Genomic DNA, 17,179 nt, shown 5'->3' on the forward strand with positions numbered 1-17,179 from the left:
GGCGGCTTTAGGGTCGTGAGAGGTTCTCTCTAGAGTCGTTAAGTGCCAAAAGAGTGGTTATTCGGGTTGTTTTCTCGGTTGGTGCCCGTCCTCCGATTGGTCTGGGCTTTCACGGGTTAGGGTTTCTGGGCTGGCTGCTTTTGGGGTCTGCTTGGAGGTGTTGATCGTCGGGGATTTATTCTGGGTTTCTGGTCGATGCGGCCTCAAGGGAGGTTTTCTTGGGGTCCCAGGCTGGTGTTTGGATTCGGATGTTCGTGCAGGGGTTGGTGCGGTTGGTGTGGGACTCGTGGGTTCTGGCTCGCGGTTGCAGACTTCGATTCAGGTGAGGACCTTTTTTTGGGGTCTGACTTTCTTCGTGGTGGTTACGTCAAATTGCAACAGGCACGGAGTTTATAGTTTGTTTGTTTGGTTCTTGGGGATTTTTCTTCCCGGTTTGTGCTGTCGCTTTCAATGTTTATTATTTCTGTACGTTAGCTCGTCTTTGTATAGGTGAGTTCAATAGGGCGGTTTGTGATACGCCTGTCAAACAGATTTTATAATCTGTCTCAATTGTAACACCACTTGTAACACCATAAGATCGTCAGATCTTACCGTTGAATCTTTTGTGTATTAAATAAACTTTAAGACTGAATTAACTGTAATAATCGACTAATCTATTTTTTATATTAATTTTTTTTATTTGCAAAAATATAAATAACAAAAAGTAGTTAATCAAATTGAGACAGAGGATTGATTATCGTAAACCTTATCCATGTATACGTTATATATATCTATATACTATAAAAACTACAAATCCAAACTCATCCACCCACCGGAAACCATGACCACCACCACCGAGCCACCGTATCACCACCACCACCACCTTCTAACCAACAACGACAACCCAAACCCACAAATCACCCAAAAATCACTATTAAATCTACTAACCACAAAATGCACCAAATCTCTTCAACATCTCAAACAAACCCATGCTCTAATCCTCAAAACAAACCACTTTCAAGACCACTACATTTCTGGTACTTTAATCAAATTATACTCACTTCCTCATTTCAACACTTTTGATTCATCTCTACAAGTATTTCATCAAGTCCCTAATCCAAATGTTTTCGTGTGGAACTCAACTATGAAAGCTTGTTTGGACCACAATAAGTTTGAACTAGCCTTGTTGATTTATGTAAATATGGTTGGTTCCGATACGAAACCGAATAAGTTTACGTATCCGATGTTGTTTAAAGCATGTATGGTTGTAAATTGTGTTGAAAAAGGAATAGGGATTCATTGTCATGTAGTGAAAAATGGGTTTATGGATGATATGTATGTGAAAAGTGCTGCAATTCAAATGTATTCGTCGTTTGGGCGGTTAATTGAGGCAAGAATGGTACTTGATTATGGTGAATTTGATGTTGTTTGTTTTAATGCTATGGTTGATGGGTACATGAAATGTGGAGATGATGAATCTGCTCGAGTTTTGTTTGAATCGTGGACGAAAAAGAATGTTGGATCTTGGAATGTAATGGTTACAGGGTTGGCTAAATGTGGAAGGGTTGATGAAGCTCGAAAGGTGTTTGATGAAATGCCGCAAAGAGATGAGATTTCGTGGAGTGCTATGATTGATGGGTGTAATAAAAACGGACGTTTTAAGGAAGCGTTGGAAGTGTTTAGGCAAATGCAAAAGGAGAAAGTTGAGTTGAAAAAGTTTGTTCTTTCGAGTGTGGCTTTAGCTTGTGCAAATATAGGTTCTCTTGATCAAGGGAAATGGATTCATGGTTACATTAGGCGGAAATCGATTGAGTTGGATGTTGTTTTAGGAAACGCTATATTAGACATGTACGCGAAACTTGGACGGCTTGATTTGGCATGGGACGTTTTTGAAACGATGAAAAAGAGAGAAATTTCTTCATGGAATGCGATGATTGGAGCCCTTGCGATGCACGGTAGAGCAAAGGACGCGATTGAGCTTTTTGTAGAAATGGAAAAACAACGAGTAAAGCCCGATGAGATCACATTTGTAGGATTACTTAATGCTTGTGCTCATGGAGGTTTGCTTGATGCAGGATTTGGGTATTTCAACAGAATGCAAGAAGTTTATAAGATTGAGCCAACGGTCAACCATTACGGATGCATCGTTGACCTTTTGGGTCGAGTAGGTCAGTTAGCTGAAGCTGAGGAGCTAATTAGTACAATGCCAATGGCACCTAGTCCTGCTGTTTGGGGTGCACTTTTAGGTGCTTGTAAGGTTCATGGAAACGTTGATATAGGCGAGAGAATTGGGAAAATGTTGATCAATTTAGAGCCTCAAAACGGAGGTGGATATGTTTTATTATCAAACATTTATGCAAAAGCCGGTAGATGGGAAGACGTGGAGAAACTAAGAGCGTTAATGAAAGAAAAAGGCGTAAAGACTATTACAGGGAGAAGTACTATTGATTTAAATGGCGTTTTGCACGAGTTTAAAATAGGGGAATCGGATCACCCACGAATAAGAGAGATTTACGCAATGGTGGATGAGATGATTATGAAATTAGAGGTAGAAGGTTATGTTGCCAAGACGAATGAGGTGTTGTTTGATATAGATGAAGATGAAAAGGAAACTACGTTGTGGCGACATAGTGAAAAGCTGGCTGTTGCGTTTGGGTTGATTAGCACTTCGTCTGGAACACCGATTAGGGTGACAAAGAATCTAAGGATGTGTGAAGATTGTCATTCGGCGATTAAGCTTGTTTCGTGTGTATACGAGAGGGATATAGTTGTTAGGGATCGGTTGCGGTTTCATCATTTTAGAAATGGGAAGTGTTCATGTAATGATTTTTGGTGAGAGATGATCATTGTGTACATTAGAACTCATGATAAACTGATGAATGAATGAATACAAAGAGTGATTTTGTTATTTTTTTTATTTTTTTATTTATTTATTAAAAGTGTAAAAGATTAGAGGTAAAAATAGTGGTGGGTTCAGTAATAGTTATAGTTGTAAGCAAGTTTGTTAAGATCACGATCTTGGATCTTCATTTTAAGATATTTATAAATAGGATTACTTATAGTCTCGATCCTATGCTGATCCTAAGAAGGATATCAGGAATTTAGGATATCGAACCTACTTGATGTTATCTTAATTAACATGAAATAATGAGTAAATACACTTCTGAATAAACCCGATTACTCGCCGATTAATCACCGATTACTCATTTTTAAGATTACTTCGTTTCGAATTTCCAAAATCCGTTTAATTACTCGGTCAACGTCGATTGATGGGTCAAATTCGAAATTAATAATCAAAGTCGGTCGGAGTCAAAATTGGTCAAAATATTAACATGAATTTAAATTAGAAATTTAAAGTTTTTGAACAAAATGAACAATTTTAGACAATTACATTAAAGTTTATATTTATGTTTTTTTTCTCTATATTTACACATAATTTTTGAAATTTAATATTTAAATATATAAAGATTAATCCCCAAATTGCCGAGTGCCGACTAATCTTTCCAAAATTCGGACCGATTAAATCCCCGCATTTTGCAACCTTGAGTATATATGCTAATTTTGTGTGATAAAAGGCTAATAGGCTAATCACCGAAACCATATGAACTATAATTCGAGAAAAAAAAAACACCCGGAAGCACCACTTGAAGGTAGTAGACACTTTAAATTTCGAAGGCCAACGGTATAAAACTAAAAGCAGCAACGTCAGACACCTCCACACAAATGAAGGAAACCGACGACGAGGGCAATAAGGTAGGAGGAAGAAAATGAGGATGGTGAAACCAAGTCGGGCAGAAAAAAGGCACTTAGAGAAAAACACACCATATGAATTCCAGAAAACCGAAATAGAAACCATAAAAACCAAAAATTGGCCATCCGAAACCGAAAACTGACCACTAAAACTGTTGAATAATAAAGAGCCACAAATACGATTTCCCCGATAGAAATCGACTTCAAGATTATATACGCAAATAACAAAAATGAAATATATGCAAGTCTTTCCTACTGTCGTTCATGACTTAAAACGAACAGGAAAACTAACCATATGAAATGCAGATTACAGACTTATATCATCACAAATATCCCGATTAAACACATGAGTGCACACTAAAAAAGCCTCGCTCTATTATCAACCAAATGAAACAAAAATTATACACAAAATGATATGCTACTGTTGATTTTCCGCTAAATCAAAAATAAGCATCGTGTTTATGGTATGAACAAACAACCTATTAACACCAATAACCACGATCCTTTGCTGAATTTACCCAAACATTCATCTACAAATTATAAGATGTACAGTTCTGACCAGTACCCGGGCCTTCACTCTTGCAGTAAAGATCCAAATATTACAGCATAACCATGATCAGAATACAACCAAACACCATACAATTGCCCTATACACCATTCTGTATATCTGCAAGTATTATAACCCCATGAATCAGGATATCGTTGACCAAGGGCATGATAATATAGGTTTAACGACCGATCAGCTGATCTATATCACAAGATTAATCTTTGTATTCTTGTTCTTTTTACTTTTGACTCATCTGGCTGGGTTATGTGCATGTGAAGAATGATGAATTGGAATGGGTAATTTTACAATATGCCGTTTAAAACTCTCTGATAGTAATCATATTGACGTGTTCTCCATGCATCTAAGCTGCTGCTAATCAAAGAAAGCACCAAGGACACACATTGCTACAACAAATAAACAGTAGAGATAAGAAAATTGATTGCACCTTGAGTACGTCGTATATTTAACAACTATATATATACTAACCTCTTCGGTCAGACTTAAGTGAAATCGTTTCCTTAAGTTCTGTATTGTCCGAGGACCACCTTTAAAGCATGGAAAACCGGAGTCCTGATGAGAAAGATACAAAAAGGAAGCAGTATAAGACATGTTACACGTGCAATAATAAGCGTAATGTTTGTATAAAAAAAACTCAAGATACGATCCAGTCTATACACTCAAAAACATCATAATCGGAAGGACGTTGGTCAACCGATTATTCTTACAACAAGCAGTATGTGAAGACAATAATAAAGTTGTGATTACCTGCAACATTTCAACGAGTAGAATTATCCGTTCTGCATGCTTCCTACATGTTAAAAACCCTTGAATGCACAAAACCTGAAATCAGATGACAGTTTGTTAAGATGACCATAAAAATTACTAGCAAGGTAAATACATATCTGTAAAAATTTGACAAATTCACACTTTGAAGTAATCAAAGAACTCGCTTGGAACCCCCTCAGCATCAGAATCCATAACCTAAAAACAAGACAACTGTCAAGTAACTGTTTTGGTTAACAAATCTGAGTAAAGTTAATGTTCAACTATAAGACTTGCCTCAAGAAGTTCACGGGTTAACTTAAAAGGTGCACTCTCAAAATTAACTCCCCCAGGTGAATTAGAGAGCATGAAGCCAAAGTCGATGTGTATAATGTGTCCATCTTCATCAAGCAACAGATTGCCATTGTGCCTATCTTTCACCTGGACCATAATAAGATATAAAAAAAACACTTTAAATGCAAACTTGCAATCAATACGTGCAAAAATATACAGTTGGAGAATATAAAGGTCCAAATGTATATCCGGTCCCATACAGTTTGTCAAGGAAATCAGCAAAGATATCTACTAATCTGTTTTTATTTAAGTCAATCCTAGAAGATACCAAATAGATCAGCACATTGTAGATATTATCACATGGTATTGGCTTAATCAAGGTATTTAAGATTAATGATTTCTTAATTTAGCTTGATCACGGGTACTCACATAATATTTATTTAATGGCCAAGGTAATATTTAATTGCAAAGACTCGTACAAGTACCGCTACGTGTTTTCTGTTGTAAACAAGGGAAGCGTTATTTTATACAACACCCAAAATACGGAGTAAATTTTAGGTTACTGCAGAAAAAATATATCATTACCTTTTTTTATATATAGGAAAAGCTCAAAAAATATTGACCACTCAACTCAGTTCATTTAAGGTCGCAACTAATTTACAACAACCAGACAATTGTATTCTTGTAAAGAAGAAAAACAGAAAGTTGAAATTTTTTTAAGTGGTCACGTGAAAGGCAGTTAAGTAAAAAAAGCAATCATCAGAAGTTACACTGAATATGTTTTGCCTTAAATGCACACTCTCACCTTTACCATTTATAATAATTGTTTTCAGATATTAAGAATAAAACACGGCCAAAACAACTCAGTGTTGTCACCATGTTCACAAACAAAAAGAAGGTATGTTAGAATGAACTGACAGATACGGCACATGATGTGAGCTATGCGACATGATGTGCAATACCTAGACACATATTAAAAAAAAAAAAAAAAAAAAAAAAAAAAAAAAAAAAAATTCAATTCACTTAGACCACAAGCTATAATTAGTTTACAGGCTGTCAAGAATGGTAGCTTCAGATGTCATCCTATCTTACAAAAGAATAAAAGAATGCCAGAATGCCAAATAGGCTCCATAGGTTAATTTTCAATATATCCGTCAAAAAGTTTATTGCAATTTTCTTTTGAAGGGCACCTAAACCTATCTCATGTATGAAATATGCAACCACGCATTATATACACATTGCCTCTCACAAGGCTTTGACCCACAACCTTTAGGTTAGATGGTTCCACACATACTAGTAGGCCATAGAAATACATACAAGCTCTCAGATACTTCATAGAAATATAAATATAAATATATTTGTACTGCATGAGAATGTATCTGTGTATATTGTGCTTGAAAGGGAGGGAAAAAACCTGTAACAGATAGCAAACGAGGGAGTATCCAGCCATACTTTCCACATAGTTCCTCTGCATCAGAAAATCACTATTAGAATTCAGAAACATTTGAACAAGAGCATTTGTACACAAGTAGAGAGACATTGATCTTAGATCCCATTTTCTTTTATAACTGTTATTAGACACAAAACCTAGACAGCAAAAGAAAATTATGATGTATGAATCCTACTAGGGAATAAAAAATTATTAGGGGCCACCCTTGTCAGCGTAAAGGCCTACAGTTTACCAGGCCAAAAGTAACGTGCTGCTTTGTATAGGTATCACCTACCATAGTTATTCAAAAATCTAGTCATAACCAATGTTGTATAAGTGGTGAGTCGAAAACGAGTTGGTCGGGATCTTGGAGGGACGAGTAGGTCGAGTCGGAGAAGTGGACGAGTAGGGTGTTGATCAACCTTGACTTTTAGTAATAAGTAAAACATATATACATTACACATTAATGTATCAAACATAAATATTTATGGCATTCATATATGGTACAAAATCTAATTCTAAATAATATAAATTTTTTTACCAAACTTTGACCCCACTCTTTAAAGAATTAAAGTTGACCAACTTTAAGGCTTTTATAAGCGAGTCAGGACGGGCTAGTCCCCAAAATGACGCGTCGGCCGACTTTTACAATAGTGGTCATAACATACACAGAACGGCATGACGCACATAATATGCAGAAGTGCAGGGGTCAATGATGAGATAGAGTAAGATAAGAATACATCCTTCATGTTGTGAATTGCAGATGTATACCCAGGAAGAAAGCAGATAAGAGGGACCCTTTCAACTGTAATTTACCTGTGCAAGCTTATAACTTGGTGAATCTTCTTGGTATTTGGCAATGAAAAAGTCACGCAAGCTCGTGACATTCGAGAATCTACTTTTGATAGAATGAAGTGATGCCTACAAGAGGACCAAGTGCAGAGAGTATATTTTAGATATCATCATACTTCAGACATAAAAAAAATTGTATGAAGAGATGAATACCGTATCTGGAATTGTTTCAATTAGAGCTGTGTAAGAAGATGTGACAAGAACTTCATAAGGGCGCAACCAAAGAGGTAGTCCAGCTTCTTGGAATATATCTGACAAAATATTAGGAGACCATTAAAAAACCAACAAAAGAATAAAATAAAAACCTACTTCACTTCAGTAACTTAGCACTGCAAACGGCCATTAATTTATTATGTTTATGACATAACCTAGGCTCTTAGTGGTCCGCAAAAAAAAATGACTGCTATATCTTGGATACTTGCAGCGAGTCCTCAGCGTGTGATATTCGATGTTATTTTGAGATAAAATTAAGGTCAAATTTATCCTAGGCAATAACCCAAACCTAGCCGAACCAGATGCATTGGATCATCTCACCAACTACAGTCTAAAAAGTATTAACCCTGTGTGAGTCATTCTAATATTAGTTTACTACACTTGTAATGGATAGTTTATAATGAGAGCAATTACTATAAATTTTTTTAACAATTTAACTTGATGGATAGTTCATTCTATAGGTGGTGTTTGCTAAGCATTAACTTGTTATTGATGTTCTTAATAAATAATTCATCTTCATGACTCTTGAATTCAACAACATTTAGCTTCCTTAAAAGTGAATGTATACTATACAAAGTTTACTGATAGCTCCATTTGCTGTCTAAAGGTATAAAGGCTATTCCAAGCCGACAGAGTTGTTTGATGAGAAATTCTAGTCATTTTAGAAAAGCATCTAAAAGGTACCGATGTAGTATTTTTGGGACTTATATAGAAACACCACATCTATAATTATACAAACCATCTATCTTTAATCTTTTTCATACATGAATACAACATTCTTAGCCCAAACATATCAAAACGCTCTATAGTTGTAAGGAGTTTCCATTAAACCTATATACTTAATAATGTTCAAAAATGTGCATTATCGAGACAAAATGAGTAAAAAAAATTACCGGGTGATAAAACATACCATAAAAGTGAGAAATAAGTTGCACTGCAAGATGTTCCTGCCTACAATCATCACCACTTTTAACAATAACCTACAAATGAGAAGACTATTGCAAATTATGAGTATGAAAATACAATTCCGCTGCTATATTCTAATTTTATCAACTACTTAACAGATAGAAAATACAATACTGTGACAGAAAGATAGGCATGCTATCTAGAAATCTTATCAACTACATAGAAGAGTGCAATAAAGGAGTTGTTAATTCTACAACCGCACCCGTCTACTCAAATTTAAAACTACAATTGCATCGTCACTAGTGACTAACTTGTTTTATAGAGAGCATATCCAACATACATGTTTGAATATAGGAATAAAACCAAAAAGAATGTATAACGCATCCATAGTTTAAAAGTCCATCCCTCTCTCTGGATTCATGTTAACCAAAATCGCGTTTGTTTACCAGTTTTCATATGTTTTTTTTTTTTTTTTTTTTTTTTTGTCCAGCTAGAAGCTGCTTTCGTTAAACCACAAAAAAAGGCAATAAAAGAGATGTTTCTTCCCTAAATCCATAAGAAAAAGTATCATACTTCATGAATCTCAATAATTTTAAGTACCAATAATACCCAGATAATGCAAAGCAGTTTTTAATGTGTTTCAATGCTAACCATTAGATACACTGTTTGTTTCATATATAACCACAATCAAAGCAAAAATTACTGTATATTAATTTACCCATTCACTCATTCAGAGATTTTGTTAACAACAGAAAGATTTCAGTTAGTCACAACGCAAATATTACCTTAATCACATGTAATTGGAACACACATACCAAAAAAGTACGTAAAGCAATTGTTATAACTTCATACGTCTGCTTAGTAACAAACTCTCGCTTGACTATCTAACATCATATTAAGGAGTAGCAATACCCATGTAATTAGTATTGACATCTTGCTAGAGACTCTATAAAAGCCATCTCATACACTCAACCAAATGTGGGAACCTGTTACCAGGTTCAATCAGTTAAATAGTAGTTTTTTATACAAAATTCTAGTTAATGTGCATATCTTAGTAGCATCGCACTTATTGCTGTTTAAGTTCAATTGTGATAGTAGGAAAAATGTTCAGTTCAGATTATTTATAGGAACCATCAAGTTGAGTAGGTTATTCCCTGTATAATTCCATTAGGCAAGTTCTGTTTAAAAAAGGACACTTAAGTAAAAACATCGGTCAAGCTAAACCTGAAGCCATAGCTTTATAAAACGCATCTTGCTTTGCTCACTTAAACATATGGCTAAATCAACACAACAGAAAACCAAAAGCAACAACAAAGAATACATAGGCAAGATACTCATCTTAAGGAAAGTAATAAGATACAAAACATACCGAGCATAGGTCCCAACCAGGAAGTTTTCCATATACTGATGCCTGGCGTATTCTATCTTTTTTTGTTTGCCAAAGTTCACCAGATAACGCATCACCTGCCTTTGGAGTAGCACCATCTACATCCTAATTTGAATGAAACATCTCCAAGATATTACATGTCTAAAATGTCTAAAATGTAAAAAATAAATAAATGAAAGAATAAAATAAAGAGTTTCTAGCTCACCGTCTGCTGTGCATCTGAAGAAGATTGACCAGACCCTTTTACAGGCAGTCCAGGAGGTGCTTCTCCCTTCAGTGCAGCAGCCTGCATAAACAAGTAAGAACTTATTCATATTCTCATTACTAACATTGATTATTAACTTCACATATGCTTCACAAGCATATCAAAAATAAAACCAAAATTAACAAAATATAAGTTAATATAATCAAAAAAATTACTTAAATATTGATGTATATAAGTTGTCATTTAGAAGGAAAACGAGTATATACTTGCTCCAAGGCCAGTTCAATAAACTCAGTGGGAATTTATCTTTAGACAGAGACAACAGTGAATGGCTAAAAGCTCACACTTATGCCCAATTACACACTCAGGTGATACGAAGCATACTGTATGAGGTCATAACACTTTATCAAACAAGGTGAATTGCACATTTTGTTACACATGTACAGCCATTAAACAGCTCAAGAAAAATGTAAAGCCCAATTGCACATTTTGTACAGTCAAGGCTTCAGGTCTATAACTTATAAAATTAACGATTATAATATTAGGCTACTACCTTTATGGGGCTTTTTAACTTGATGTATCTTTCTAAAAAATTTAATAGCATAAAACAAGAGCATCATTCAAGTACTCGGCAATCCCAAACATCAAAAGTAAGTTGCCCCGCCTTCCCTGTAGCCAGCTTGAGCCCTTCTACTTTCCTTCTTCTATTTCATTCTTTTTTTTCTTTCTTTCACACATAGCATACTGAAAAAAAGAATGCTTTCATTGCCATCCATGTCTTCAGTCCATTACCTAATCCTATGTTAGAACAGTGTAGAAATCTCATATTACAATCATATTCTATATAATCCTGAAGGGGAACACAGCCAGTAAGTTATCCTCACATCACCAGGCACCATCCCTCGGATTTCAACACCGTGTAATGATCCCAACAATGTGATACGTAGCATGTCTATATCAGATAATGAGCAAAGCATTCAAACACAAGCTTATGAGAAAATGTTAAGTGACACTGGGTGCATTCCAAAGCTCATACTATTCCCCAATTCATAAATTGAATATACTATGCCAAGATGCTGAGTAAAAATGTATCCATAGACATAAGGCTACTTTGTTTTAGGTGGTTCAATCATAGCTTTTTCACAACCTCTTCTTCCCATGCTGGAAGCTTAGAATACTCCGAGTATTAATCGCTTAATAACCTACTCAACCCACGTGTTAATATACTACTGACTGATTCATAACCATATTTTTCCCATCCCACTTCAAAAAAATAAAATGGGGCTAAAAAGCTGTACTCAGTCACTCACATAGAATGTATAACCTTAAAGGCTACACCCTTTAAACAAATACATCATTATCATTATGCTTATAGTATAGTATTAGCAGGCATCCATATTGTGCAACTTCTTGGGTGGCCTTGCTTTTTAAAAGCTATTAACAAACAGAAACAAATGCAGTTCCTCACAAGATGATCGTTTTTACTATTGCAATTAGAAGTAATCATATATGGCGCCAAATAATTTAAGTCTATAAAGCAACCATATGGTGCAAAATAATTAAAATTGAAACTATAAATAAGCATAATACTACAAATGAATACTGGAACCTAGTTCAGACAAATTTGATGGAATCTTTAGCTTATGGTAATGAAATGTTTTCGCTTATATCATATTTGTTGATGACTTCATAAGGTCTGTAAATTATATATTTCAGACAGATCTCAATAACACTATATCCTCCTTAACATAAAGTAGTGAAATACCTTCAGTTTGTTTCTTACATGTATTTTGTATATCTATACACTCCCCAGATGAAGACTAATTTATAAGGCTTAAAGATTAACAGATCTGCAATAGATAGAAGATGAAGATGGTAATAGTTGGAAGTGCAGAATGTACCTTCACTTCCTCGAAAGCGATGGTACTCGGAACACGACGGTGCTCCCTCCGTCGCGGCGGTTCCTGAACCTCGATGTCATCCATACTGACCCCACAATCTGCTGTCAGCACTACTCTCACCCTCTCTAAATCACTACCATCAGCAGCTGCTTTAGATGAATAATTGGCACATTCTTGACCTTGACAGTGATGAATGTCAAAACTTGAATTAGACCCTTCAAAGTTGTTTGAACAGACGGGTGATGGGCTATCCACTAAAAGACGTACATTAACAAACTTGGCTTTCGAGTCCCACAACTGACCCATTGCTTGATCAATTGCATCAGAAGCAGATCTTGACATCCTATCGTAACCAGAATGGTAAAGATCTTGTCCATTTGATAACGGATAGGCCCAAGGAGGAGGTTTTGGTAAAAATGCATCTCCGTTAGCTAATGGGATTCCACCCTTAGATAGTTTTTGAGAGGTAGATCCATCCTTTACAGTGCTACTAGACATGAAGATAAACATGTGGCGTTACAAATAGAACCAAAAATAATATATTAAAGCATAGGTAATCATGATTACCTCACAGTTTCACTTTTCAATACTTCAACACATATCATGTAAGGTGCCTTTTCCCTGGAATTAAGAAGAACGGCTTCATCTTCGGGTATATGAACCACACGGTACATTCCTTTCCCCATGGGAAAGCACACGCCTACCATGTATAAACAATTTAAATGAGACAGATGAACTTAATATGGTGATATAGATGGCACTTGATGCTGTAAGTTTACTTCACCAGATGACGATATATGAAAAATACAACAATAGCCATAGGATTTCATAGTCCTTAGATGTGATATAAATGTTAAACTGATTTCAAATTAAGGGAGTACTACAGATACTATTTGTTTTATTTTCAGATCAAAATCAATATCTCTTTTACCATCAACTGCATATACATGTTCCAGAAAAGAACAAGTCTCAGGCAAGTAAAAGATATTAATATATTTCTAGGTCCATGCAAAGTGTTAAGCATGTTTCTCTTGCACTAGCCCCTAAGTGCCAATAAACGTATGAAAATATATGGAGAGAGAGAGAGAGAGAGAGAGAGAGAGAGAGAGAGAGAGAGAGACCTCCACTACTTTGAGCTGCAGCAACATGCGCATTGATCTCAGCAAGTGACTACAAACACATTAAACGCAGATTCCAAGATTCAGTGAATACAGTTCATTCACACAGAATAAATACTAACCCTGATATTGAAAGAAAAGATATGCACAACCTCACAGAGCGCACTTTTGCGATCTTCAACCGGAAAAACGTCTACTAAGCCATATGATGTCTCACATAAGGAGTGAACAAAGTCAAGGGACTCATGATATGTCCCTTTACGCAACTGGGATGCAGTACCATTTGGCAATGGTGGCTTCGCATTGGAGTTCTCAGCTTTTTGCTTCTGCCAACAGAAATATTATTATAAAGAATAACATACAGGATGGTCAGGCTACTACTGTTTAAAACTTTATCACATCATAACAGAAAAGTTAGAATAGTGAAGTATTTTTACAATTCTCTGTACAAATTATAGAGGGAGTTAATCAACAAGCTAAAATAGTGAAATTTGTCCACAATTGTCTGCATATATTTTAAAATTAGAATTGATTTGATTAAATCTTTAGACTATACCTTGTATATTGGGATTATGACTCCCTGTATATTTCTAGTTTAGGGAAGTTTGTATATTCATGTGTGTAAATACACAATGTGTATTTCTTGAATGAAAGAAAATAACTATTTTTCTCTTCAATTATTAATAAAAAATGTACTAACCTCTCTGTTCTTTTTTGATCCAAAAAGTTCTGAATCTTCCACAGAACGATCACGATCTCGAAGTAACTTACGGAAAAAATTCTCTGTTCCAGGACTGCTTTCAATCCCACCATTGATGCTTTCAATTGTTGATGCTGTTTTTGCATCATCAGATTGCATGCGAAACATTTTGCGAAACAGAGGGAAGCCTGAAGATTCTTCTTCCACACCATTTACATACCCCTTGCCTTCCTCATTAGCAGCTTCATCTCTCTTGTCTTCATTTTTATCCTTGAACATTTTCCGAAAGAAGCCATCTTTCTCCTCTTCTTCTTCACTCTTATCCCTAAAAAGTTTTTTAAACAATCCATCTTTATCATCACCTTCAGGAGACTTCACAGATTTATCCTCTGAATCACCCTTATTATCACGAAATAGCCTGTTAAAAAATTTATTATCTGAACTCGATGCAACTTCATCATCATCTTTATTAAGAAACCTGCGGAAGAACCCATCCTTCTCCTTGTCATCATCATCTCTCTCAACAGACTTTCGCCCATCTTCATCTTTACTTAAAAGCCTCTTAAAGAAACCATCCTTTTCTGTTTCATCTTCATCTTTACTTAAAAGCCTCTTGAAAAAACCATCCTTTTCTGTTTCATCTTCGTCTTTACTTAAAAGCCTCTTAAAAAATCCATCTTTATCAGGTTCCTCCTCATCTTTATCAACAGATTTCCTAAAAAGCAACGCATTCCGCACTTTTGGACTGGGAAGAAACTTCTTAAATATCGTGTTTTCATCAGGTGAACCCTTGCTACTACCTTCTTCCTGCAAAAAAGGGTTCGCTGCAGAAGGAGAGAACGAAAAGGACTTCTGAGACGGAGGAGACGTTTTCAAAGATAACAACCGTTGTTTCGACGACAGTAATCTATTAAGAACTGGATTCTTTCCAGCATTGTTCGCAGGCTCATTTTGTGGTTTAATCAAAGGGGCCCACTCTCCCATCAAAGTAGCAGCAATCTGACACTTGTCTTGAATTCTACTAATCCCCTCATTATCATCTGAATCCTCAAGCTCAGCCATCAAAAACCATTGCACTTTCAACGCTATCTTAAGCGATTTGGAGCATATATCAATAACAAACTTATCTAAAGACGGACTAGGCTTATGAACAAGCATATAACATATCTGAAACAAGTAGCTTTCAATACCAGATAACGGTAACGTATACATCCTGTTACAAAGGTAATCCCTAACCCCAGGGTGATCATGTTTATACAAATAACTAACTGCAATCCACTCACAAAAGAAAGAAGAATCAAAAAACCTAATCAGCCATCCACTCTCTCCACCGCTCTCACTCAACAACGTGTTCCGCCTGATCTCCCTCGGCGATTCGTCCTGTCCACGTGTCAATCCTAATATTCTCACCACCATTGTCAATTACTTTCTATCATACTCATAAACCTAAACCTAGTTGTGAATACAGCGTCCGATTCTAAACCCTAGAAACTTAAATTACTTCAATCGATTGAACTGTTGCTTGATAATTTCGATTAAAACCCTAACTGAAGGATATGTTGCTCGATATAGTTCCAGATCAGAGATTTGGAAATGAATAATGGAATAACAACGATAGAATTCAAATTAATGAGATCTGATTGAAGAAATGGAGTAGATAAAGGTGCAAATTACCGAGATGAGCTGGTGATTGTTTTTGCAGACGGCCACAGAGAAGTGATTTGAGCAGAATTGCAGAAACAGACTCCTTGTGTGATTGCGTCCTGATTGTGTCACATGTTCTGTAAATCATAAAATTTGAATCAGTTTTGATATTTTCTACTATTTTTATTTTTATATTTTTATTTCTATTATTCTATATTTATTATATTTATATTTATTTTTATATTTTTATTTCTATTATTCTATATTTATTATATATTATATATTATATATTATATTTTATATTACTCATTACTCAGTATATTTTAAAATGCAATGCAAAATTTTATAATAAATGAAACTAACAATAAGCTATAAATACAAACGAAGTCTCGAAAAAATCACATCATACAAAAGTCACTACATATCACAAAAACATTACAAACACAACTACACATCATATTATACTATTAATCTATTATATAATCATCTATCACCAACGCAACTACAGTGAAACTAAATTTTGCTACATAGAATAATGATAATCCAACACGAAGCATGAATTCCAAAAAAAGGTTAAAAAAAATAAATAAATAAATAAATAAATACACTGAATCAAACCTTCAAAAAGTTCGAATCCGAAAATGAAAAATCATAAGCTTCATCCTCATCGGCATCCAATATCTGTATTAAATCAACGAGATAAGCTCGTTCATACCAAGCACGTTCATCACAAACTTTTTTACACTCCAATTATGTTTTTTCACATGTAACACCTTTATCACGAAGTAATTTCTAAATGATTTAAAAGATATTTTAAGGGTGTAAATCTTCATATTTCTGCATATTCGCAGTTTCTAGCATAACTCAATCATACGGACTTGAAATGAGGTGCATCAAGAGCCCACATTTTCATAATTGGATTTGTTACACCTTTCATATTTTGAGTTTGTTTAGATTAAGCTCCAGTCGTTGAATACTGAGCTGAGCTAAATATTAGGTTGGCCTGGAGGAAGGTTTAATTGTGTTAAATATTTGAAAGTGGAGGGACTATTTGTGTAAGTTTTGAATGGTTGAGGTTTTGGGACACAGAAGCTTGAAGGCTCATTTGCTCCAGATTATTCACACACACTTCTCCCATTTAGTGTGCGTTTTAGAGAGATTTTAGAGAGAGGTTGAGATAGCTTTAAAGAAGAATAAGTAGAATTTACGCATGTGATGTGAAAGTGTTGGATCATCAAGAGAAAGCAAGAGTAAATAATTATGATCATCATCATCTTTCAATAAAGATAAAATCCATCCCTTTTTTTTTTTTTTTTTTTTTTTTTTTTTTTTTGAAAAGCAATATATTGAATTAACCACACAAGTGTACAATACAGAAAGCCACCATGCTAACTTCCACAAGGCCTAGACCCCTGGACACGAGTTATACATCTCTATATCTAGTTGCACAGAATGCAACTTCCATCCCTTTTTACTTGGAATTCAAGAGTGT

General features: G+C 35.2%; 2 protein-coding genes across 3 annotated transcripts; one reads left to right on the forward strand and one right to left on the reverse strand.

Annotated features, from left to right (window-relative positions):
• Positions 1 to 643: 643 nt before the first annotated feature.
• LOC139892051 (pentatricopeptide repeat-containing protein At3g62890-like) lies at positions 644 to 2,944 on the forward strand. The gene has a single exon (XM_071875082.1). It carries the CDS (start codon positions 752 to 754, stop codon positions 2,813 to 2,815), a length of 2,064 nt encoding a protein of 687 aa, XP_071731183.1. The 5' UTR covers positions 644 to 751; the 3' UTR covers positions 2,816 to 2,944.
• A 1,136-nt stretch (positions 2,945 to 4,080) lies between these two features.
• On the reverse strand, positions 4,081 to 15,821 carry LOC139892052 (phosphatidylinositol 4-kinase beta 1-like). Of its 2 annotated transcripts, none has more exons than XM_071875084.1 (16): positions 14,044 to 15,821; positions 13,496 to 13,669; positions 13,347 to 13,395; positions 12,793 to 12,925; positions 12,226 to 12,712; positions 10,325 to 10,405; positions 10,102 to 10,224; positions 8,737 to 8,806; positions 7,767 to 7,864; positions 7,578 to 7,682; positions 6,747 to 6,800; positions 5,336 to 5,479; positions 5,204 to 5,257; positions 5,042 to 5,116; positions 4,763 to 4,846; positions 4,081 to 4,680 (listed from the first exon to the last, which is right to left on the reverse strand). In XM_071875084.1, the coding sequence occupies exons 1-16, from the start codon at positions 15,457 to 15,459 to the stop codon at positions 4,579 to 4,581; spliced, it is 3,249 nt and encodes a 1,082-aa protein (XP_071731185.1). In that variant the 5' UTR covers positions 15,460 to 15,821; the 3' UTR covers positions 4,081 to 4,578. The 2 variants fall into 2 exon arrangements, with proteins under 2 accessions (XP_071731185.1, XP_071731184.1); XM_071875083.1 differs by having other exon boundaries at positions 12,226 to 12,715.
• Between the last annotated feature and the right edge of the window lie 1,358 nt (positions 15,822 to 17,179).

The sequence above is a fragment of the Rutidosis leptorrhynchoides genome, chromosome 2, assembly GCF_046630445.1.
Source record: "Rutidosis leptorrhynchoides isolate AG116_Rl617_1_P2 chromosome 2, CSIRO_AGI_Rlap_v1, whole genome shotgun sequence".
In the NCBI taxonomy this organism is placed as follows: domain Eukaryota; kingdom Viridiplantae; phylum Streptophyta; class Magnoliopsida; order Asterales; family Asteraceae; genus Rutidosis; species Rutidosis leptorrhynchoides.

Excerpts from the sequence above, each read along its gene's own strand:
- LOC139892052 (XM_071875083.1), bottom strand. The coding sequence starts at position 15,459 with ATGGTGGTGAGAATATTAGGATTGACACGTGGACAGGACGAATCGCCG. Across the intron at positions 10,225-10,324 it reads CTTCAGATGCACAGCAGACG|GATGTAGATGGTGCTACTCC; the intron begins GTGAGCTAGAAA and ends CATTCAAATTAG. Across the intron at positions 5,117-5,203 it reads AGTTCTTTGATTACTTCAAA|GTTTTGTGCATTCAAGGGTT; the intron begins GTGTGAATTTGT and ends ATCTGATTTCAG.
- LOC139892051 (XM_071875082.1), top strand. The coding sequence starts at position 752 with ATGTATACGTTATATATATCTATATACTATAAAAACTACAAATCCAAA.